Source organism: Eleginops maclovinus, chromosome 8 (assembly GCF_036324505.1).
Source record: "Eleginops maclovinus isolate JMC-PN-2008 ecotype Puerto Natales chromosome 8, JC_Emac_rtc_rv5, whole genome shotgun sequence".
NCBI classification, from domain to species: domain Eukaryota; kingdom Metazoa; phylum Chordata; class Actinopteri; order Perciformes; family Eleginopidae; genus Eleginops; species Eleginops maclovinus.
The window spans coordinates 20,882,858-20,906,739 of NC_086356.1; the positions used below are offsets into that span (position 1 = coordinate 20,882,858).

At 43.9% G+C, this 23,882-nt stretch overlaps 2 protein-coding genes across 2 annotated transcripts; both read right to left on the minus strand.

The window, feature by feature from the left end:
* Positions 1-47: 47 nt before the first annotated feature.
* On the minus strand, positions 48-20,851 carry dnajc25 (DnaJ (Hsp40) homolog, subfamily C, member 25). Its single transcript, XM_063890396.1, has 5 exons — positions 20,444-20,851; positions 3,754-3,906; positions 2,816-3,186; positions 1,990-2,089; positions 48-981 (listed from the first exon to the last, which is right to left on the minus strand). The coding sequence occupies exons 1-5, from the start codon at positions 20,849-20,851 to the stop codon at positions 859-861; spliced, it is 1,155 nt and encodes a 384-aa protein (XP_063746466.1). The 3' UTR covers positions 48-858.
* LOC134868971 (E3 SUMO-protein ligase ZBED1-like) lies at positions 8,283-17,810 on the minus strand. The gene is made up of 2 exons (XM_063890395.1): positions 9,930-17,810; positions 8,283-9,685 (listed from the first exon to the last, which is right to left on the minus strand). Exons 1-2 carry the CDS (start codon positions 10,207-10,209, stop codon positions 8,652-8,654), a joined length of 1,314 nt encoding a protein of 437 aa, XP_063746465.1. The 5' UTR covers positions 10,210-17,810; the 3' UTR covers positions 8,283-8,651.
* Positions 20,852-23,882: the final 3,031 nt, after the last annotated feature.

The window sequence follows — 23,882 nt, forward strand, 5'->3', positions numbered from 1 at the left end:
GGTGACCTCAGAGGCTGTTCAGAGGATGGAGTCAGTAAACAGAAAACTGTTTTCAAATGTATTTATTAAAAAACTACTTTGTTGTGTTCATACCACAGATGTATGAGGGTGTAGTAACAGTATGGTTTTTGCCACCTTCACACTGATGAGCACAAAGGAACAGTGAAATGTGAGGCAATAAATAATATCATTTAAAACTGGAGAAACAGCAGAGAGCACAATAACAACGTGCTTGTGATAAATATCTGCACTCACAGTCTACACATACTGTTCTGCAGCTGGGACTTTGGCTTCCATTTACAGTGAGACATTGTGTTCGCATAGAAAAGCTTCAGAAGCTCAGCGTGTACAACACACACACTGCTGTGGTCAAAGGAACCGGCCGTTAAGATGGATATCATTTCTTCTCTTCACCGCTTCCTTCTTGTTTCTTTTAGAGAGTCATGTTTCCTTTTCTAACACATGTCCGGCACAGGTGAACAGCATGTCACACAGAGCTTTGCAGTTGTTGAAGGTGTGTTTTCTCACTTTGGACAGAGCCAGAGCCTCCTGGTTCTGGTGGGTCTCATCATCTGGCAGCTGTTTTAGGTCAGTGAGCAGGAAGTCATTGAACAAAAACTCATTCATCATCTGCTTTTACCGGCAGGAAGAAACTAAAAATATCAATGAGCTTTCATTTGGTTTGGGGGAAAAAACAGCATGATGTAAAACATGAACCCCCCCCACACACACAGTTTGTTCCACTATGAAAATATCTCTCTCTATAAACAGGCATAGGTAATCTTTCTGCACACAGCACAGTGTGTGTGTGTGTGTTGGCACTGAGGCAGTGTGTATGTGACAGACGGAGCGGGGCCTTCAGTCGTCAATGAACGTCAGCCGGCCCGGCCCCTCGTTCTTCATCCAGCGCCGGTACCTCTTCATCCTCGGGTCGGTCGCCATCTTCACTTTCATCTCTTCCTCCTGCTGCTTCCGGTGCACCTGACACACACACACACACACACACTTTCATCAGTGATTCAAAAAACTTTATTGTCCATTACATTGACACACAGTATAAAGGAGATGTGTCAGATAAAACCACACTCAGCACACACAGTACACAAACGTCCTACACACAGAGAGGGAAGTTGCATCATAAAGTGGCAGTCTAAATAAAAGTGCAGAGTGCGCTGTTCTTCCACTCTCATGGGTCCATTAAAACATCAGTTTTAATAAAAAAGGTTTATTTAATATACATTAAAATTTGGTGCTGGTGGCAGAATGTCCAAAGAAGGTTATTTGAGGCTAGGAAAGGTGTGTGTGTTGGAGGGACGGCATTTCATAAGCTCTGCTGTCACTAAAACCTCCCTACAGGCAGAGGATATGGATTGTGAGTGAGCTGCTCACGTTGTAACTGCTGAACATCCTGTTAACACTCTCTGCAAGGCCACTGAATCCCTCGCCCTCCTCCTCAAACAAGATCCAAACTCTTAATAAACTTCTAAAGGAGAACATAGTTCTATAGTTGGAGCTATATATTTATTTATATTATTTAACAGTCAAATGTTTCTTTTAGTTTTTGTTTATTGTAAATTGACCTGTAATGTAATTTAAGTAGCTTTTATTTTGAAGGCAGGTTTGGGCACCTGGTGACGATGTATATTGGAGACAGGTGGTGGTGGTGGTGGTGGTGGTGGTGGTGGGGGGGGGGTTAGTGCACCAGTATAGCCATATGTTTTTTAATAATGAAACAAGTAAAGCCATAGGAAAGGATACAGCAGAAGAAAAGGTGAGACCTTTGTTAGTTGTGCTTTGTTGATATTGGATCACTGCGTGGACTGGGATCGTTATATAATAACTGCTGCCTCAGTTATTAAGTTTTGCCACTACAAGGATACTCTTAATAGCTCTTACTGACAGGTTTGCAAAACTGAAGAACAAAAGAGGAGAAAAGGAAAGAAGGAGAGGAAGCTGAGGGTTTAACGGAGACGGTTCTCAGATACGCACCTCGTAGTTGTCTTTGATCCACAGCTGTTTCTCCAGGAACGTCTGCTTGGAGCTGTCCTCCAGACTGTCGAACTGAGACGGAGACATCTTCATGTTCCTCCTGAGAGGACAACAGTGTGTGAGGGCTGAGGTACGCAGGTACACGTATACTAATACTTAAGTAACTAAGTACATTTAATCAAGTACTGTACCGAAGTACAATTTTGGGGTACTTGTTCTTTACTTGAGTATTTCAATTTTATGCTGCTGTGTACTTCAACTCCATTACAGTTCAGAGGTAAATGGTGTACTTTTATTCCACTACATGTATTTAATCCCTTTAGTTTCTTTACAGATCTGGATTAATGATGGTAAATATAATCAGCCCTTAAATCAGACTTTAGTTCACCTGGAGTAAATTCAGCAGCTACCCTGCAGTATACAAAGTCATTCAAACTAGCTGCACCTTTACCAGCTCTGAGAACACTTTAATGATCAATAATTATAAAACATATCAGAGATATTATTCTGAAATGGACGATCAAACAATGACTACTTTTACTGTCTCTACTTTAAGTACATTTAGATGAGAGTACTTTCTACTTTCACTGGAGGAACATTTAGAATGCAGGACTTTTACTGTGACAGAGTATTCCTACACTCTGGTACTTCTACTTTACTCAAGTACAAGATCTGAGTACTTCTACTTTTACTCAAGTACAAGATCTGAGTACTTCTACTTTTACTCAAGTACAAGATCTGAGTACTTCTACTTTACTCAAGTACAAGATCTGAGTACTTGTACTTTTACTCAAGTACAAGATCTGAGTACTTCTCCAGAACTGACCTGATGAGGTAGAACTTCTCCTCCTCTCCGTACTCCTCCCTGCAGATGGTGAAGCGGTAGATCCAGGAGGCGTACCATCTCAGGTAGGTGGTCAGGTAGTATGGGAAGAGCACGATCTGGCACAGCAGGATGTCCGACAAGTTGGGCTTCTGGTAGCCTCCCTTGATGTCGATCTTGGTCTTGATGATTTCCCGGATCACCTCCTCCTCCTGCTCCCGGATCTCCTCTTTGGAGCGCCGGTTCTTGCCCTTCTCCTTGGTGCGGTTCAGGAGACCCTGCTGCTTGGCGATCTCCGTGGCCTGGATCCGGTACTTGGGCACCGTCACCAGGTAGTTGATGGCCTCGTTGTAGCTGCTGTGCCAGCTGTAGAACTGGAGGGGGGGGGGTTGTTAGCTTCTGTAGCTGTGTCCCCATAATGCTGCTCATTCAGTATGCAGGCACACCTGTGTTCTGTTCATTTTAAGAGATGTTTTTCTAAACTAAAGTAATAACTGGGTAAATAATAACTCTCTCATTTTTACTGAATGAGTGAGGGTTTCAAAAGACTACTGACAAAATGACACTTCCCACAATAAAGCTGAAATAGAATCATAAAATAATAAAAATGAACATTCATGAAAAATATAAATGTAAAACTTATAGTTTATAAACATTAATGAAAGAACCACACAGTAGGTGGAAATGGTTACCATCATTATATCATGGGGGATTTTGTGGCACTGCTCATCCACAGCTCTGTAAACTATGCTCCATATTTAGATGAATTGTTTTTCCTTACGGACAGAATATATTAGTATAATATTCCATTTTTTAAGTGTAGGTGCTACCTTATTTTTGCAGCTTTCAAACGTCTTATTAACTAATGATGAACAGAGTATTTGCCCTCCGGTTGGGCATCTCTCTCTCTGGATATTCTGAAAGCAGCTGCAGCTTTTTACCTGGAAGATGGAGATGGCGCAGATGGTGACCAGGATGACGATCCTCACGTCCACTTTGGGGGTGAGCTGCCTCCGGTAGTAGGTGTAGTAGTGCTGGTAGTACTCCTCGGGGTGGTCCAGCATGTAGTCGTAGTCCCGCCGACTTTCTTCATCCTGCACACACACATCCAAAATCATTTTCATATTCAAGAAAGAGGTTCATCTGAGAACATAAGCAGGACTTAAATAGTTCAGAGCTTTATTCACAACAAGAAATCACCTGCTGCAGCTCTGTTTTGGACACAGTATTTCTGAAAGCTGCAGATAACGACTGGGCAGCAATAATCTTACTTTTATTCATTATTATTGTACTGTTTGATAATGCTATTCCAGTGCTTCTGATCCAAACTTTTCAAACCACTCCAGAAAGTAAACACCTACATTTATTGAGAACATTTAGAAGTAATCATTTAAAAAATACGATTGTATTCTAACTGAATTTCCAACGTGTTTGGTAAAGACGCACTGATGAGTTTTAACTTGTTTAATTTAATTTATTACATTTTGGGAGTCTTACAGGCCGAATGTACACTGCCTTTTATTGTGTATATTTATGTTGTTTATTCTATAGATATATATTAGCGGTGTCAAACGATTAAATATTTTAATCTAATTAATCACAAGGTTTCTTAAATTAATTTCGATTAATCACAATCCTAAATATGACTGAAAAATTGTACTGTTCTCAGAACAGAAAGATAAATGACAGTGGATATTACATTTGTTCTTTATTAATGACAAATCTTTTTTTACATTTTTTATTCTGAACAATTTTGGCAACTTAGCCATTGCTCTTTTTCTTTAGCAAATATAGGATAGGTGAATGGAACGTTTTTGTTTTTGAACAAACACTTTCACACAATTACATGTGGCCCTTTTACCTTTTGTGTGTTCATCTTTTAGCCAGTTGCTAAGGCAAACTAACTGGTTAACATTTTCTGAACGTAAAGCGGACCGTTTGTTCTGAACATTATGGCCTGCGACTGAGAAGAGTCGTTCGCACGGAACCATGGATGCAGGAGTCACTAGATATTCTCGTGCAAGCAGGGCCAGCTTGTCATGTGCTCCTGAATGAGCAGCCCACCACTGCATGGGGCAGTCCTCCATACTTATGCTTGGCTCTGCTCTGTGTATGTCTCTGTCAGGTTGCACCTCGTCATCTGACTCTGAATCTGAGCCCATCTGTAGAAGGTGAATTTTCTTCCTGGGTGGTCCATCTTGAGAAGTCAGCAGAGACCTTCTGGGTGATTGTTCATAATGCATGCCTCCAAGTGAGGTCCACACCTATTCCAGTGTTTGAAATGTGGATCCAGCGCAGTTGCAAGCTTGAGCCATGCATTTTGTTGGCGGGAGGCTAGGTTTCCATGAAGATTGTCTTAAATCTCACCACATACTGTATGCAGGGTCTTCCTCAGAGACCTTCATCACTTGATGCAGGTGGCAGAGGGCAGGCAGTAGTACTGAGCAGGAGTACACACACACACACACACACACACACACACACACACACACACACACACACACACACACACACACACACACACACACACACACACACACACACACACACACACACACACACACACACACACACACACACACACACACACACACACACACACACACACACACACACACACACACACACACACACACAGTTTGTCCCATTCTGGTGGCGTCAGCATAACCAGTTTGTGGTGCTGTTGGTCCAGGGTTGCTTTTATTGCTGCTTGATAGCGGTTCAGGTGCTTGATCATTTCCAGCGTGGAATTCCACCGCGTTGGCACGTCTTGGATCAGTGGGTCCTGCCGCTGTCCCAGCTCCATGGTGTTTGCTGCGCTGTGTCTGAAGTGACCAACACTTTTGGACACTTGGCCAACACATTCGCAAATCCACTATCGGAGAGACTCACGTTGATGCTTCTCTGTAGCATGTGAGCGATGCAGGGCATGTGCTCATATGGCAGCAGTTAGCTGCAGCTGTCATATTGCGTGCACTGTCTGTCCCTATAGTTGTGATTTTTTCTTCAGTTTTCCACTTGAGTGCCACGGTTTGAAACTGTTGAGCACATATCTTTGCAAAGTGACGCTCTTTTGTTTTCAATACGGTTAAAGCAAACAACTTCAGTTCCCAGGTTTTAATGATGTGATGCGCTAAAAATGCGTTAAAAAAAATTGCGCCGTTAATTCCAGAAATTAATCATCTCGCGTAATCATTTTGACAGCCCTAAAATATATCGTTCATTATTGATATGTAAGTATTTACTGTTTTGCATATTTTGTTTTTCTTCTACTGCCAATATCTTTATTGTTTTTTTATTTAATTTTATATTTATTCTAATTCATTTGCTGTGACAAAAACACTTCCCAAATTGGGTTTAATCTAGTATATCTTATCTTAACCCGATAATTATTGTCTTTAAGGAGTTTTTGTTTGTCTTGGGAGAGGGAGTAACATATGACGGCAAATCTTCAAAGCCTCACCTGAGAACTTCCTCTGTAATGTTTCTTCTGGTCTCAGAGACTTGTTTGCTCGAGTCGGTTTTTAGGTGCAGATATTGCTGTGGGGGAACTTCTTATCTGGCTGCAAGTGATCTTTTCTGCCTGTGTGGCACATTCCCATTGGCCCCAGGTATTAACCAAACATTTGCACTCCTTCAGGAGCAGCAGCCTCCAGCTGTGCTGGTGAACACTTTGGAGGGATGCAGGGAGATCCAGCTCAGGATGGAGACACCCCAAACACTCAGCTGACCTCACGTGAAATTTGTGCTCGATTTAACACAATGACCAAGATGTAGAATAAAACATCAGGAAGAGTTGTAAAGAAATAAAGCATTCGGTCTGAATATCAGAGAGAATACACACCCTGATTATTATTATAATAATACTAACTAACAGTAATCCACTGGTGATATAAAAACAGGTTTTCCTGTAAGTAACATTTTCATGTGATGCTAAGATTGTACCTTTTTTAGCTGTTTTAAGTGCCCTCTAGTCTTAAAAATCGCATACACACACAAACAAACACATGTGTTTACTCTCAATCAGCATATACTCTTAACGGTATCAGATGCACGACTTCCTCTCACTCTCAGAGTGGGACTCAGCTGTCCAAAGTCAGCAGACCTGGATCCGAAACCTGGACCCGAACCTGGCCGTTCTAAGTGATCTCATCGGTCACAGGTGTGTTCACGTGTGTTTTCTGCAGGCGACTGAAACACAGACTTTGCATGCGAACCGAAGGGTCGCTTAAGGAGAGGATCCAACAGGGTAAAGACAGCTACAGGAGGAAGCTGGAGCACAAACTCTACGATAACAACTTGAAGGACGTGTGGAGCAGCATGAGGAGCATCACTGTCTACAAACAATCTGGCAGCCAGTTCTCTCTCCCCCACCATCCCCTCCCCCAACTCCCATCAACAAACACGGCACACAGACCTTCACAGCAGAGCAGGTGAGCACACAGACCTTCACAGCAGAGCAGGTGAGGAATGAGCTGTGCAGACTCTGCCCAGGCAAGGCAGCAGGTCCAGATGGCGTCAGCCCGAGGGTCCTGAAAACATGTGCAGCCCAGCTGAGTGGAGTCCTGCACATCTTCAACCTGAGCCTGAGTCTAGAGAGGGTCCCTGTGCTGTGAAAGACATCCTGTCTGGTTCCGGTACCGAAGAAGGCGCGGCCCAGAACCTCCAACAACTACAGACCGGTGGGGCTGAAGTCCCACTTGCTGAAGTCCCTGGAGAGGCTGATCCTGTCACTTCTTCGGCCCCTGGTCAGCTCATCGTCGGACCCTCTTCAGTTTGCCTACCCGCGGAAACTAGGAGTGGAGGACGCCATCATCTTCCTGCTCCACCATGCCTGCTCCCATTTGGACAGACCCGGTAGCACTGTGAGAATCCTGTTCTTTGACATCTCCAGTGCGTTCAACAACATCCGGCCTGCCCTGCTGGGGAGTAAGCTGACGGCGATGCAGGTTGACCCTCCCCTGGTTTCCTGGATTACGGACCATTTGACAGGTCGATCACAGTATGTCAGACTGCAGGACTGTGCGTCTGACACTGGTCACCAGCAAAGGGACTCCACAGGGAACTGTTCTTTCCCCTTTTCTGTTCACCCTGTACACCTCAGACTAGTGCTGGGCGGTATGGCCAAAAATGTATATCACGGTATTTTTCAAAATTTTAACGGTTTCACGGTATATGGCGGTATTTTTTTTTCATGCATAATCAGCTGTTCACAGCATTTTCTACTGGTTGAGAACGGAATTACTGCAGTAGATAGACTTAGGATGGTCTTATGTTCTGTCATGAATACTGTAGAATAACTCCACACTAGTAAAGGTTCGCATGGTCCCAGAAAATGATGCTGTTTACAAAGAAGAGCTACTCATGATTCTATTGAAGTAAGGAATTGGAATGCAAAGACAATTGCAGTCAAAATAGAGAACTTTTACTGTGCAAATTTCAAACATCTTTATAAAATCAATACAAAACAATTGTGCAACTTAAAATAATTATACTTCTGTATTATGTTTGAGGTATATTCACATTCAAATAAATAGTAAAACAAAGTGAACTGAACAGCGTGCAAAGGTAACTGGCATAATAAATACAAAAAGGTGTGCAACTTGCATTGGTTCCCAGGTACTGTATTCAAGTAAATTAGAAAAGAATTGACTTGAATTGCTTTGAGGACGTCAAACAAATAAAATAGTCAAATAAAATGATGCAACTTGCATAAGTTATAACTTCCTTCAAAAGTATGCTTCAAAACCAGTATTGAACATATAAAATAAATATATAGTGCAACTTAGCTCACAGGATTATCCTGTATAATGCAAACAATAATCACACGTTTCAGCATTTACACATTTTGAGCCAGGAAAACCAGACGGTCCACAGCATCTGGTTTGAGTGCAGCCCTGTGGCAAGTGACAATATTGCCACCAGTGCTAAACACTCTCTCAGATGGAGCACTGGTGGCAGGGATGCATAAATACTGCCGAGCAAGCTTGGCAATCCGAGGGAAATTTGTCTGATGGCATCTCCACCTGTCCAGCGGGTCTGCATCACTGTCAACCTCTGTGGTCTGTAAGTAGACGGTCAGCTCCATTTTAACGCTTTCCTCTTCTGACACAGTGCTGCTGCTGCTGCTGGTGGTGCTGGTGCTCTGCCTTTTGAAAAAGCTGGCCAAAGTCTTTTTTCTTTTTTCCTCAGGAGCAGGAACAGGCTCTGCCTCTGCTGCTGCTGCCCCAGCAGCCCCTGAGAGAGTGTCCTGTTGAGCCTGTACTAGTGACACTATTTCTCTGGTTGCTCTGCGTAGAACCTGCTCCACCTTTTCTTTGTCCATATACTTGGTTCTAAACCGTGGATCGAGAAGAGACGCAATGTCAAGCAGGTCATCTGTGTCCTCATCAGCATACTTTTCATTCAAGTAGGCAAGAATGTTTCTCTTCACATCCTTCGTCAGCTGATTATCACTCTCTTCCTCTGCCAGAATGGATGTGTTGAAGAGACTGAGCACTGGCTTGAGGTAGGAGACACTGACATATTTCTCTCCTGACAAGGCATCTGTAAAGTCCTGGAGTGGGCTCAACACCTTGTTGACAGCCTCTAGGACATCCACATCTTGCCAGTGAAGGACCAAGTGCCTTGATTTTTTGTCATCTTTTAGAACCTGACTAATGGCCCTCTCTTGTTCAAGTACTCTTTGAATCATCATTTGACGTGATCCCCACCTGGTAGGCGTCTCAGTTGTGAGCACATGCTTTGGAAGGCCCAGATCATTCTGAACCATGGCCAGGTCCCTCCTTTTCTTCCACGAGTATGAGAAGGCTGACACAATTTTTTTGCAGACACCTACTGCTCGTTGAATGCGGTCGTCTTTCACACCTCTCTCTGTAAAAACAACAAATAATTATATGAGTTCACTTATCCTGATGTTAATTAAAACATTGATTTTACTTTAGCCCCTAACCAATTTATTACATTTAACCCACATATAACAAGTTGAAAATAATCAAGTTAATAACAATAATAATAATGATGATGATGATTATAAGGGATAACAGAAAACTCCTTTTTAATATAATTTTAAAGCTATCAATTATAGTTCACTATTAATATCATAATTATTGCTTACCTATGGCTAGGTGAAGCCTGTGACCAAAGCACTGGAGTCTTGTCCAATGGTTCAGCTCGATGGCCTTCTTGATGTTGGCTCCATTGTCTGTTGTGATGGCCACTAGCTTCTGTTCTGAAAGCCCCCAGGAATCAAGTGCCTCTTGTAGGCCTGCTGCAAGTAACTCTCCAGTATGGTCATCAGGAAAGTAACTGGTTTGCAAGCAATGGCTTTCCAACACCCACTCGTCACTTATGAAGTGTACTGTAAGGTATGGATCCATAGTCCGACTGGACCACATATCGGTCGTTGCTGCAAAGTGCTTGACGGTCGCTAGGTCTGTTTCCAGCTTAGCTCTGTGCTTTTGGTATAAGTTGGGGATAGCTACTTGTTAGAAACTACAAGTTCCAAAGAACTACAAGTGCATTTCCCCTCCGCTCCACAAGGTGGTACAAGTGAACAATCTACCTGTCAATCATTGCCTACCCTTTAAATACAGACCTGTAAGGGCGGGACTTCCTCTCTTTGTCCCTAAACACGTCTGGAAATTGTTTGGTGAAGTGTGCCATGTGTCTTTTGGAGTTATTTCAATGTAAGTCCAGTTTCATTTATTGACGAGGATCATGTTTAGGTATTAACTGCTAATATGTTAATAGTAAGTTTAATAGTTCATTAGATCTAACTTGTTGATTATGAAGTTAATGTGAAGCTTGACTAGATATCGTTTGAATTGTCTACGTTTGATGTGGCATGTGTTGCGATTGTAAGGCAACATTTCTGTTTGTATTTTACTTTGGACAAAGCATTGTAATGTTGTTTTCTGTCTTTGTAGAACCATTGGTACTCATCATTGGCACTCATCCAGTCCTGTCTCCAATCCACCATTTTTGGACTAAGAGAGAATAAACTTAAACTTGAGTGCAACCTTGTTTCCTGTGTGGTCTGTGTGGCTCCAGTCTGAACCTTAAATACCCTACAATTGGTCCTTCGAGCCGGATACTGAGCCACACACCACACGAAGACAATGGCCGATGTACAACCAGACGAGATAAGGTCTACTGATGAGCCCCCTGTACTTGAGACCACTGAAGGTCAGGCTACCTCCACTGAGTGTGCGGATGGATCCCAAGGTGAATTAGACGCAACCAAGCTTTACGCAGAAGATAAAGTCCCCCCGCAAACATCACCTACGCCATCTATACCCACTCATCAAACAGAGCCTAGCCTTTCACCTAAACTCCCATTACCTACCTCTCACAAAGAGGACCAAATCCCTTTGCCATCAGTACCTTGTGAAGTCGTCTTAAAGCCACCTGCCCTTGACCCAGGGACTAGACCGAAAAGGCAAACACGGCCCCCTGATTTCTATAGTATTCCTGTGCGATCGCAAAGGCCGCATACACTTTCCCATGGCTCCCGTAGCTCTCATAGTAAGAGGGGTCGTACAAAAACGACCTTTAGTCTCCCTGCTAGATCTCACACCAGTAGGCATTCTAGTAGTAGCCACACTAGTTGTTTGAGTGACCTCCAAGTCAGCATGCTTGAGGCAAAGAAGAAGAAAGATGAGCTGGAGGAGCTGAAAAGACAAAGACAGGAGGAAGAAGACCTGGATGAACAATGCAAACTGATTGATAAGAATGCCAAAGCTGCTCAGCAGTGGCAGGAAGAGGCGCACAAGGACAGAGAGAGAATTGTCAGACAGGTTGCGATTAATAGACGCATTCGCCAGAAAGAACTAGAGCTTGACTCAGCCCAGCTTGTGACTAGTTTCATTCAACAAAACCTCTTTGATGACCCCTGTGGAGCTGCCGCTCTCTTTCCCTCACCTCCTAATGTAGCCACCTCTTCCTTTTATGATCTGCCTCCATCCAGAATATTCACTCCTGCCCCCTCAAGAATTCCGCATGCTGACAATCAAATTCTCGCAGCTTCACAGTTTTCTCTATTCCCTCAGCCTGGCCTTCCCAGGGTTCCCCAAACCTTTCCTATGCCTCAACCTATGGAGCCAAAGGTAGCCATTTTCCAAGCTCCCAATTCTGTTGCTGCACCTCAAACAGCCCCATTGTCCATAGGCTCTATTCAGTCTTGCCCTTTGCCCCCTGTAGCTACTGCTCAAGCTGCAGTGCTGTCCATGCCTAGTGTGTCTACCCAGCCTTCCAGTCACCATGCCTCTGTCAGTGTACCACATTCCTCCCTTCTTATTCACCGTGCAACTGCACCGTCAGCGACTGTCCAAGCTCCTGCTTATATTGCATCCATGCCTGATCCTAGATGGCCCATTTCGACTGGTAGATTGCCCCCAGTGCAAGTTACATCATCCCAGCAGCCACAAGCTCTTTATCCACATATTCAACCCCCCAATAACATGGATCTGCTAATAGCCTCAGCATATGGGATACCAAGACCTTCACTTCCTGTGTTCAAGAGTGGTCAAGAGAGTGAGTTTGCCCTCCTGAGAATGGCTCTTAGCAACCTCCTTGAAAATCACCCACATCTTACTGAACATTATAAATATCAGATCCTCTTGGACCATCTGCAGCACCCAGGTGCTAACAAACTGGCCAGATCCAGCATGCATGATGCTAGACCATATTCCACAGCTCTTGCAGCGCTTGAGGAGAAATATGGTCAGCCAAGGCTCCTTGTTCAGAGCGAAATTGGAGCAATATTGAATTCCCCCATTATTCGCATAAGCGATGTAGAGGCCCTGGATGATTTCTCCCTTTCCATCCATGCTTTGGTGGGAATGCTGCTGTCCCTAGAGGGCCCTAATGGCTCTGAATTAAGATGTGGTTCTCATGTCGACAGACTGCTTAGCAAACTCCCTGTGCAGTATAGAGATGGATTTGTTGAGTACTGCATTAAACGTGGCATTATTACTGGGCAGGCAAACCGAACTTACTCCCTCCTTGACCTTTCAACCTGGCTGCAGTCAAAGACAAGAGCTAAACGCATATCAGAGAGAGCGGTTGAACTCCATAAACAGGAAAGACCTACAATTGGTGACAAAAGACCACAAGCTGTAAATGAACGCCGGCCCTCTAGACCTGTCTCCTCTGTCTACCTGTCAACATGGGAAAAGGATACTACATCAAGCGCACAGGAGAAGGTAGAAATTAAGCCCAAACCTTACTGTCCTCACTGTAATGTCAGAGACCATTTTCTTGGTTCATGCCCAGACTTCAAGAAACTCTCAAAAAATGACATTCTGAAATGGATCAATGAGAAGGACAGATGCCGTAAATGTGGGAGAACACACAAATTTGACAAATGCACATTAAAGAGGCCATGTAACATTTGTAAGGAGATTCACCTAACCATTCTCCATGATGTTAATGTAAACAAATCAGTCACAGTGATGCTTACATCCTCCCCCTCAGAGCTCCTTTACATGGACAAACCCAACCGTTCCCATAAGGTCATGTTGAAAGTTGTCAATGTATGTCTCTACAATGGAGAGAAGACCTTCACCACATATGCAGTCCTTGATGATGGGGCTGACAGGTCCATTCTACTCCCCCAAGCTGTTCAGTCTTTGGGCCTCACAGCTCAGCCTGAGACCATCTCACTACGCACCGTAAGACAAGATATAGTGCAAGTACATGGAGCATCCGTATCTTTTGAAATTTCCCCTATCAACCAGCCAAACCAGAGGCATGTTATCAGCAGTGCATTCACTGCAGACAATCTTGGCCTGTCAGAGCACACATATCCTGTGAGACAGCTACAAGAGCAGTATCACCATCTCAGAGATGTTCCATTACAACTTGTTGAACATGCATGCCCTCTTGTACTCATTGGTTCAGACTATGCTCATCTTATTACAGCCATAGAGCCAATTCCCATAGGGCCCCCTGGTGGCCCATTGGCTGTACATACCAGGCTAGGATGGGCTCTGCAGGGACCAGCCGGTTTAGTCCAAACTCATCATCACACTCTGTCTTTCGCTCTTACCTGTTTCAAAAGTGAGCTGCTCAGTAATGTAGAGAGGCTCTGGCAGATTGACACCTTGCCCTATGTTAATGAGAAAACAGCTACACGGTCCAAACAAGACAAGCTAGCCCTTGATCTACTCCATTCCAAAACAGTACGAGTAGAGATAGATGGTGTAATGCGCTATGCCACTCCCCTGCTAAGAGCTCCCAACACTGCTCTCCTTAGAGCTCCCAAGAAAGCTGCCTTGCCCCGTCTCTGTGCTACAGAAAGACGCCTGTCCAAAGATCCCCCACTGGCAAAGAAATACCAAGAAGAGCTGGATAAACTTGTGCAGTCTGGCTATATTCAAAGGATTCCCAGCGACCAGGTAGATCAATCAAATGAACACTGGTATTTCCCACATCACATTGTTGAACACAACAACAAGCACAGAGTCGTATTTGACTGCTCTTTTGAATACATGGGCCAAAATCTGAACAAATGTCTTCTGCCTGGACCAACACTGGGGCCCTCTCTCCTTGGGGTCCTTCTCAGATTTCGCCAACATGCTATTGCCATTTGTGGAGATATTAAAGCAATGTTCCATCAGGTACGCCTTCTGAATGAGGACAAACCTCTACTGCGCTTTATATGGAGAGGGATGCAACTGGACCAGGAACCCACTGTTTATGAATGGCAAGTCTTACCATTTGGAACGACATGTAGCCCTTGCTGTGCCACCTATGCAATACACAGACATGTCCAAGATCACTCTGGAAGTAATGAGGATGTCCTCCAATCTGTCCAACATTGCTTTTATGTTGATAATTGCCTCCAAAGCTTCCCTTCCTCTCATGAGGCCAAGTCCCTCATTAACAAAATGAGACCCCTTCTTGCGGATGGTGGATTTGACATCAGACAATGGGCTAGCAATAATCCTGCTGTAATACACCATCTCCCACCAGATGCAAAGTCCAAAACAACTGAACTGTGGCTCTCAGAGAATGGAGACCCCAAAGAGCTGACTCTAGGCCTCCAATGGAACTGTTGCACAGACATGCTGGGCTACAAAACCCGGTCCATCACTTACCATGAGCCAACAATGAGGAATGTCTACAAGGTACTGGCTAGTCAGTATGATCCTCTGGGCTACCTGGCCCCTTTCACAGCTCGTGCAAAGATTATAGTGCAGGACCTATGGAAGCAGGAAAGAGGATGGGATAACATAATCAAAACTGAGAGCTTGTTGGAGAAATGGCAAGCATGGGAAATGGAACTGCAAAATCTCCCTGACATCCACTTTCCTCGCTGTTACTTACCCCCATCTGTCAATGCAGCTACCTCAACTTCCCACATGCACATCTTCTGTGATGCATCTGAGCGTGTTTATGGTGCCGTTGCCTACCTCCAGACTGTAGATCAGCACCACCACATCCATGTCAGCTTCATTATGGCCAGGTCTCGTATAGCCCCTAAACGACAGCTATCTATACCCCGCCTTGAATTGTGTGCAGCTTTGTCAGGTGCACAGCTGGTTAACCTCCTCAGTTCTGAGCTAACTATTCCACTGCAGTCAGTGACCCTTTGGACAGATTCCACAACAGTTCTGTCATGGCTGACATCTGACTCGTGCCGCTATAAGGTATTTGTTGGCACAAGAATAGCTGAGATTCAGACACTGACTGACACAATGAGCTGGCGATATGTGGATTCAAAGAGTAATCCGGCTGATGATGTAACCCGGGGTAAAACCCTCCTTGAGCTTTCTCAGCCAAACAGATGGAACCGAGGCCCCCCATTCCTTCTGTTGAACCCTGACTGCTGGCCAGCCAACCCAGGTGCGTCTGTTGAACAAGAACCTGTTGCGGAACTCAGAAAATCAATGTTCTGTGGCACAGTGATGTTTAACACAAACCTCCCTGATCTAAATAAATACAGCAGCTGGGATGATCTGATGGAGGAAACAAAGGAGATGCTTTACGGGGCGGCTCAAGATCAAAACTCAAACTTGGCACAATGCTACATCAACTCAGAGAAGTATCTTTTGCAAAGGGCCCAATCTGAGTGTTTTCCTGAGGAGTACAATGCCCTTAAAACCAACAAATCTATTCCCAGGAATAGTAAACTACTCCCTCTTTCTCCCGAATACGACCCCAATCTCGGTCTCATTAGAGTGGGAGGTCGACTTCGAAGAGCAGAGTCCCTCGATCATGACACCCTCCATCCACTTATATTAGATCCTAAACATCCCATAACAAAACTCATTATCAAGTATTATGACAACAAACTGTTCCACCCAGGTCCTGAGCGTCTTCTAGGTGAGGTGAGACGCAAGTACTGGATCTTACGTGGTCGCCAAGCCATCCGTCAACATCAGCACCAGTGTCGAGACTGTCAGAGATGGAGAGCCAACCCAGTCATTCCAAAAATGGCAGACCTTCCTCCGGCCCGTCTTAGGCTGTTTAAACCCCCCTTTTGGTCCACAGGTGTGGACTGCTTTGGGCCTTTCACGGTTAAAATTGGCCGGCGCACGGAGAAAAGGTGGGGCATACTATTTAAATGCTTAACAACACGCTGCATTCATCTTGAGCTGCTTGACAGCATGGATGCAGATACATTTTTGATGGCCTTCAGAAGATTCGTCTCACGTAGAGGCAAACCTTTGGAACTAATTTCGGACTGTGGGACTAATTTCAAAGCAGGAGAGGCAGAACTGCGAAGTGCATTCCAAGCGATGACCCCAGAGTTAAAGCAGCAATTGGCTCGTGCACAAGTCAACTTCCAAGTCAATCCTCCATCTGCCCCCCATTTCGGTGGAAGCTGGGAACGAGAAATCAAATCAATAAAAATGGCCCTCCGTGTTGTACTGGGAAACCAACAAACAACTGAGACAGTCCTACATACAACCCTTATTGAAGTAGAGGGCCTTCTGAATTCGAAACCCCTTGCATACATTTCCTCTGACCCTGCTGACCTTGATCCAGTTACACCAAATATGTTATTGATGGGGCGGCCTGATTCTTCTCTTCCCCAAGCAATCTACTGTCCCAGTGAACTTCTTGGTAAGAGAAGATGGCGTCACAGTCAAATCTTGGCTGACAAATTCTGGTCAGCTTTCATCCGATCCTACCTTCCAAACCTTCAAGTCAGACAGAAATGGAAAACTGACAAGGAGAATTTGGATTCAGGCCAGGTTGTGATGTTGGTTGACCCCCAGCTACCTCGAGCATCCTGGCCTATCGGAAGGATAACCGAAACCTACCCTGGAAAAGATGGAAAGGTTCGCAGTGCTAAAATCACCATTCAAGGTCGAGAATACATACGCCCTGTCTCCAGATTAATCCCACTCCCTGAAATCACTGAAGAAGAAACCACGTAACGTATTTGCTGCACAACTCCGGGGGCGGCTGTTAGAAACTACAAGTTCCAAAGAACTACAAGTGCATTTCCCCTCCGCTCCACAAGGTGGTACAAGTGAACAATCTACCTGTCAATCATTGCCTACCCTTTAAATACAGACCTGTAAGGGCGGGACTTCCTCTCTTTGTCCCTAAACACGTCTGGAAATTGTTTGGTGAAGTGTGCCATGTGTCTTTTGGAGTTATTTCAATGTAAGTCCAGTTTCATTTATTGACGAGGATCATGTTTAGGTATTAACTGCTAATATGTTAATAGTAAGTTTAATAGTTCATTAGATCTAACTTGTTGATTATGAAGTTAATGTGAAGCTTGACTAGATATCGTTTGAATTGTCTACGTTTGATGTGGCATGTGTTGCGATTGTAAGGCAACATTTCTGTTTGTATTTTACTTTGGACAAAGCATTGTAATGTTGTTTTCTGTCTTTGTAGAACCATTGGTACTCATCATTGGCACTCATCCAGTCCTGTCTCCAATCCACCATTTTTGGACTAAGAGAGAATAAACTTAAACTTGAGTGCAACCTTGTTTCCTGTGTGGTCTGTGTGGCTCCAGTCTGAACCTTAAATACCCTACACTACTTGGCTAAAATATTTTCTGCTCGGTATTTCATACCTAGGATCCAGCGTGTGGATCATCTTCGTGAAGCCTTCCTTTTCGACAGTACTCAGCGGAACCATGTCTTTGGCTATGTGGATAGTGATCGAATTTGTGATCTCGACCCACCGTTTGCTCTTTTTATCGTAGGCAGTCCCTCTAGCAAACGCGTCTCGAAGTGTCATTTGGCTCGACTTTTCTTTAGCTTTCCCCGTGTTACCTGCTGATGTGGAGGGTGCTGACCTTAGCTTCATGCATTCTTGATATTCCACGACATGCTTGCGGCTTAGGTGGTGGAGCAAATTGCTCGTGTTGCCGCCTCCGGCGACATTTTTAGCCCGACAACACTTGCATAAAATGGATGTTTGGTCGACGTCGGATTTTTTAAAACCAAAAAACTTCCAAACAACAGACACGGCTCCTTTTTTTGGCACAAGTTCTTCTGTGTCAGCATGTTCTGCAGCATCGATTTCCGAACTTTCCATGGTTATCCTATCCATTCACAGTTACGTTACTCCACTCCACGTTACACCACTCCAGTCACTGTTTACCTCCCCTCGCAGTCGCACCATGCGTGATTAGATGCGCAACAGTGAAAAGGGTCCTGACTGAAACAGTGTCCATCGGCACAGCGTTCCGAACGTTGTGTAATCAAATGCACCGGTATGGCGGTTTATTACAAATTCATATCATAACGAAAATATAAACCGGTATTTGGTGCGAACCGGTATACCGCCCAGCACTACCTCAGACTTTCAGTTCCTCTCTGAGTCCTGCCACCTGCAGACGTTTTCAGACGACTCTGCAATTGTTGGCTGTGTCAGCGACGAGAAGGAGGAGGAGTACAGGGGCGTTGTGGACTCCTTCGTCGAGTGGTGTGAGACTAACCATCTGCATCTCAATACCACCAAGACAAAGGAGCTGGTGGTGGATTTCCGCAGGAAGAAATCTGCCCCCACACCCATTTCCATCAACAGTGTGACTGTGGATGTTGTCCAGGATTACAAATACTTTGGAGTACACCTGGACAATAAACTGGACTGGGCCAAGAACACTGAGGCTGTTTACAAGAAGGGCCAGAGCCGACTATTTCCTGAGGAAGCTCCGGTCATTCAACGTATGTAACATCATGCTGAGGATGTTCTACCAGTCGGTGGTAGCCAGTGCCATCTTCTTTGGTGTCGTGTGCTGGGGCAGCAGGCTGAGGGCAGCAGACGCCAACAAGATCAGCAGGATCATCAGGAAGGCTGGCTCCGTCCTGGGGGTCCAAATGGACTCTTTGTCGGTGGTGTCTGAGAGAAGGATGCTGAGTAAACTCTATAGTATCCTGGACAACAACGCTCACCCTCTCCACCAGGGGCTAACCTCGTACAGAAGCACCTTCAGCAACAGAATAATCCCCCCCGGTGTAAACAGAACGCCAAAGTAAGTCCTTCCTTCCTGTGGCCATCAGACTGTTTAACTTAACGACCTGAGGTCAGAGGGACAGTGGGGACACTGCTTCCTGAGGCCAAAATATCACTTTATCCAATTCCACTGTGTCACTTTATTTAGTTTATACTTGTTTTATTTGTATATATGCTGCTAGATTGCACAGTGGGTATTGTATATACCTACGTATTAACTGTCATTTTATTGCTTTTACTTAGGCCTAGTGCTAACTTAGTTTATTTTATGTTAGTTTGATTTTACCTCTCACTTTGTATTACTTTCCCACTTTGTGCTGGATAAATAAAGCTTCTTGAATCTTGAATCAAGTTCTGGAGCGGAGCAAAAAAAAAAAAAAGCCAGTTCCCCTCCTGTTCACTGCTGAGCAGGTAGCTGGACTTTTAGTAAGGCACCGAACCCCCAACTGCAGCCTGTTTGCTCTGACACCTCTCCATAGCATGTGTGTGTGTGTGACAATAATATCAACTGAAATTTCCCTTGGGAATAAACAAAAGATCTTCTTCTTAATGACAGTGTTTCAATTCAATCTCAAACTGAGTGTAGGGGTTATGGTTATTGAGTATGTGGTTTGTGTTGCTAGGGTGGACAGGGAGCCAAGATGCTAAAAGTAATTCATCCATCACTACCTCCATCCTGAGCTTCTCCTACCTTCACACGTCACCTATCTGAGTGATCTATGGTCAAGCACCAGTTTTGTGCGTCTTGAAAATTACGAAAAACTGCAACGAGCACAAAAATGATGTAAATATAGTATGAAAAACTTTATAAATAAATATATCTATCATTAGTAAATAAGGGAAACAAAAAGGATCACTATAACCTAATAAACACACTAACACCACCCTTCCGCTACTTATAGTGTGGTGCCATATGGCCTTCAAATCATGTCAATATAAGAAGACATACTATGAGGACATTTAAAGAGGACATCATAAGGCAACATCTGTCCTTACATACAGTGTATAGTCCTACAGGACACACAGGGAGTACAGTGGGAGCATCAGGACGGAGAAGGTGGTTTACTTCTACTATGGTGCCATAAGGACACGTTTCAGGAAACGAGAAGTAGTGCGGATATGAAACAGAGCCTCACACCGGGACACACATCTTAAAGCTGCTGGACATTACAGTATTCTGAATGGACACTGACCCACCTTCAGCGTCTCGTATGCGGTGGCGATGAGTAGGAACTTCTTGTGGGCGGACTCCCGGGTCTCTCCCTCATAGTCGGGCTCTCCGGGCCTGAACCGATCCGGATGATACTTGCGGGCCAGCTGCCGGTAAGCCCGGGCGATATCCAGCTTGGCGGCCTCCCGGGAGACTCCGAGCACATCGTAGCAGACCTCAGTGCCGCAGTACAGGCCCTCCACCAGCCCGGAGGCCACCGGCAGCGAGCACACGGAGAACAGGATCACCGCGAGCCGCCACCAACACCTCACCGTCCGGGGACTCCCAGCACAGCCTCCGCCGCCGCGGCACCGCTCCATGCCTGCAGCCATCTCTGTCAGCCTACCGCCACCGCCGCTTCCACCATAGCCTGTCCCGTCGCCTGCTGCTGACATCATCAGTACACGCAGTGAGGAAAGATGACGAGCCATGCATCAAAGATCGTCTGTGCTAGAGCGAGGGATGCTGGAGAGGGTAATCCCTTCCTTCGCCTTGCCTGAACTCGGACTTTTTGTTTTCTCAAATGAGTTCTGAATTTCAGTCCAGAACTCATCTTTGTTTTACTTTTGGACACATCCCATATTTTTCTCATATGGCCCTTATCCTCTTCCATGGTTCTGCATTTCACACTACTATGACATTTAGAGAAATACACTTTGCTATTCTCTCAGTAATTGTTTATGGAAGTATTTACATGACCTTTAAATGCTCTGGAAAGTTCCTTATACTGCTTCACCCCTTGATTTGAACTCATGAAGTCCCTAGGTGACATACAGAAAATGTTGGTTAATTTAAGTGATTCAAAGATATAAAGTTAATATATTCTATATTGTTCAATTCAAAGAATATTAAACAAAAAACATCTTAATTAATTAAAATATTAATAAAATCAGTTAAAAAATGTAAATAGACAAACAAGATTCTCTACACTATATCAGTCATATTTCAATGTCATTTTATTTGTATTCTTTAGCAATACAGTATTCAGGATGCACTCGCAGTCATTCTGGGAGATGATCGTGAGTTTGAAGGATGTGAAGGTAGCTCGGAGAAGCCCCTGAGTTGTGGTCAAGCTTTCTGAAGCTTTACCATCAAACCAAAACTACAAAGTGTTTGCAGAGCAATTGTCAAGTGGCATGACAAAAGATCTGTAACCCTGATCTCATCCTACTGTGCAGTTGAACATCAAGACGAAGCTCGATAGTGGAGCAAGTCAACAGCTGACAAAACCCATGATTTCAGTACCAGTTTGTTAATGTTCTGTAAGAGCCATGGGGTCTTTAGTGTCAGAAACAGAAGAAGAAGCAGTAGTTCTTTCTTCGTCCCACAAGCGGGTACATCGACAATGTTACAACAAAGGGACAGAGTAGACACGTTAAAACAACTTAGGTGAATATATAAAGTAAAGATTGCCATAAGTAACAACATTAATAGTGTGTAAATGTGTGTATAAAAGTGTTTGTTTTGAAATAACCTCAGAGAGTTTTGCCCAGCTCTCTCTAAAATGATAATTTGACCATTAGCCTAAGTCTTTTCCGTTTACCGGTTAGAAAAATAAAAACCGATTTTTTTGCTTTTGCGTTTACTCGTTCAAAAAATAAAAACAATTGAAACAAAGTCGCAGACACTCACAGAAACTACAGCTTCCCTATAAAGCTGTTTAGTAGAACTATGAATAATACTATTTACACTCTGCACCCAATCAGGCTGCAGAAAACATGGCTTATAAAGAAGAGGTCCTGAAAAAAAACATATCTGAGATCATGTGATCCTTGGCTACAGGCCTAATTGCATTTGCTCATACTTAAATTATGGACATGTTTTCAATTATAAGTAACGGTAATGAAGTCAGCTCTCTGTTTATGTATGCACAGTATGCATGTATATTTTTGGTCTATTTGCATTACAAGATTCAAAACAGATTCAAAGGCTTTATTCTCTATGCACAGTACAGTGTAGTTATGGCAATGAAAACCTTCAGTCCCTGGCTCCTCCAACAATGCAACATGATTATATGTAGAACATAAAACAATCAAAATAGTGCAAGAAGAAACATAATAATTAAAATAGTGCAGGAGAATGTTGCAAGACTAAGGTGCAACTAATGCAAATTAAGAAAACTATATACATGTAAAAAAAATACAATAAGCTAAATGTTGCAGAGAAGGGGACCAAATGTTGACTTATTGCCATTAAAGTTTTTCCATTCCAACTGAGCTCCTGTCATCATTGGTGCTTTGCCCTCTCACAGGCCCCAATGAGGGCCAACCCCGGTGCCAGGCTGTTGGGATGTGATGTCATCTCCACCTGTTCATACAGCACCTCCGACCCAGCTGCTGGCCATAAAAGAGTGACCAGATTCATAGACACCACCCACGTGAGGGCATATAACCTGACTGTGTAAACCCGGGCCGCATGGTGTCCTCACAGTCGCACCAGGTACTGAGGGAGACAAATATCTCTGGGATGTGACAGCACAGAGACAGAGACAGGCAGGCATGTCTCAGCAGAATGTCCCAGTAGAGCTCTGTTGATGGGGCCATGATCCTTGCCCCCACTAATGTGATAAAGTTCCCTTCAAATGTAGTTTTTCACTAAACAGAGTTTCAGCACATACATCATTTATACATACATCTCCACAAAATACAATATCACAGTACTTATTGCAACTTGTGTAATGAACTGATGTTTAAATGAACCGGTATTAAGATGTTATACTTTTGTTAACCACAGATTAGCTTCAAGCTGGTTTCTGTAATGCATGTAGCAGCTCACAGATGTAGGGACAAACTGTACGGCTCTATTTTTACCAGCTGCACCACCATATGCTCTCTCATATCTCAAATGTCTGTGCTGTAAATGTGCCACAGCGCACACATACTGTATACGGTATGCCATATACGGAGGGGATACCATGTACAGTATGTATGAGAGTATGGCTCATACATCGGTACATACTGTTCAGCTTCTTTTTTAGGTTAGTGCTTCTGCCTTCAGCACCTCTAGTTATCATGAAGACTTTCAAAAGAGGCGGCTAAACATAATGATATTTGCGAGAGTTAATAACATCAGAATTTACAACATATACTGTACATGTTGTTGAGTTGAATTTGTCTAGGGAAAGTCATTGGTTGCTCAGTTTTTATTGAAAACTTGTGATGACTTTTCATAGCAGCCTCCTGAGGTTTAGGTATTTATTTTGACTTTGTTCTTAAGATAGTTAAAATAAGCTATTCTTTATTATTATTTTGATTTTGATATAATTAGAATAATAATTATTGGTTTTTATACTTTTTTGGGGGGGTTAGATTAGCCTTTAATAGAGTGACAGTATTGAAAGGGGTAAACAGAGGGGATATCATGCGTACATGGTTCCAGGCCAGATTGTAACCTGGGTCCTCCGCATGGGAAGTGAGCCCCAATACA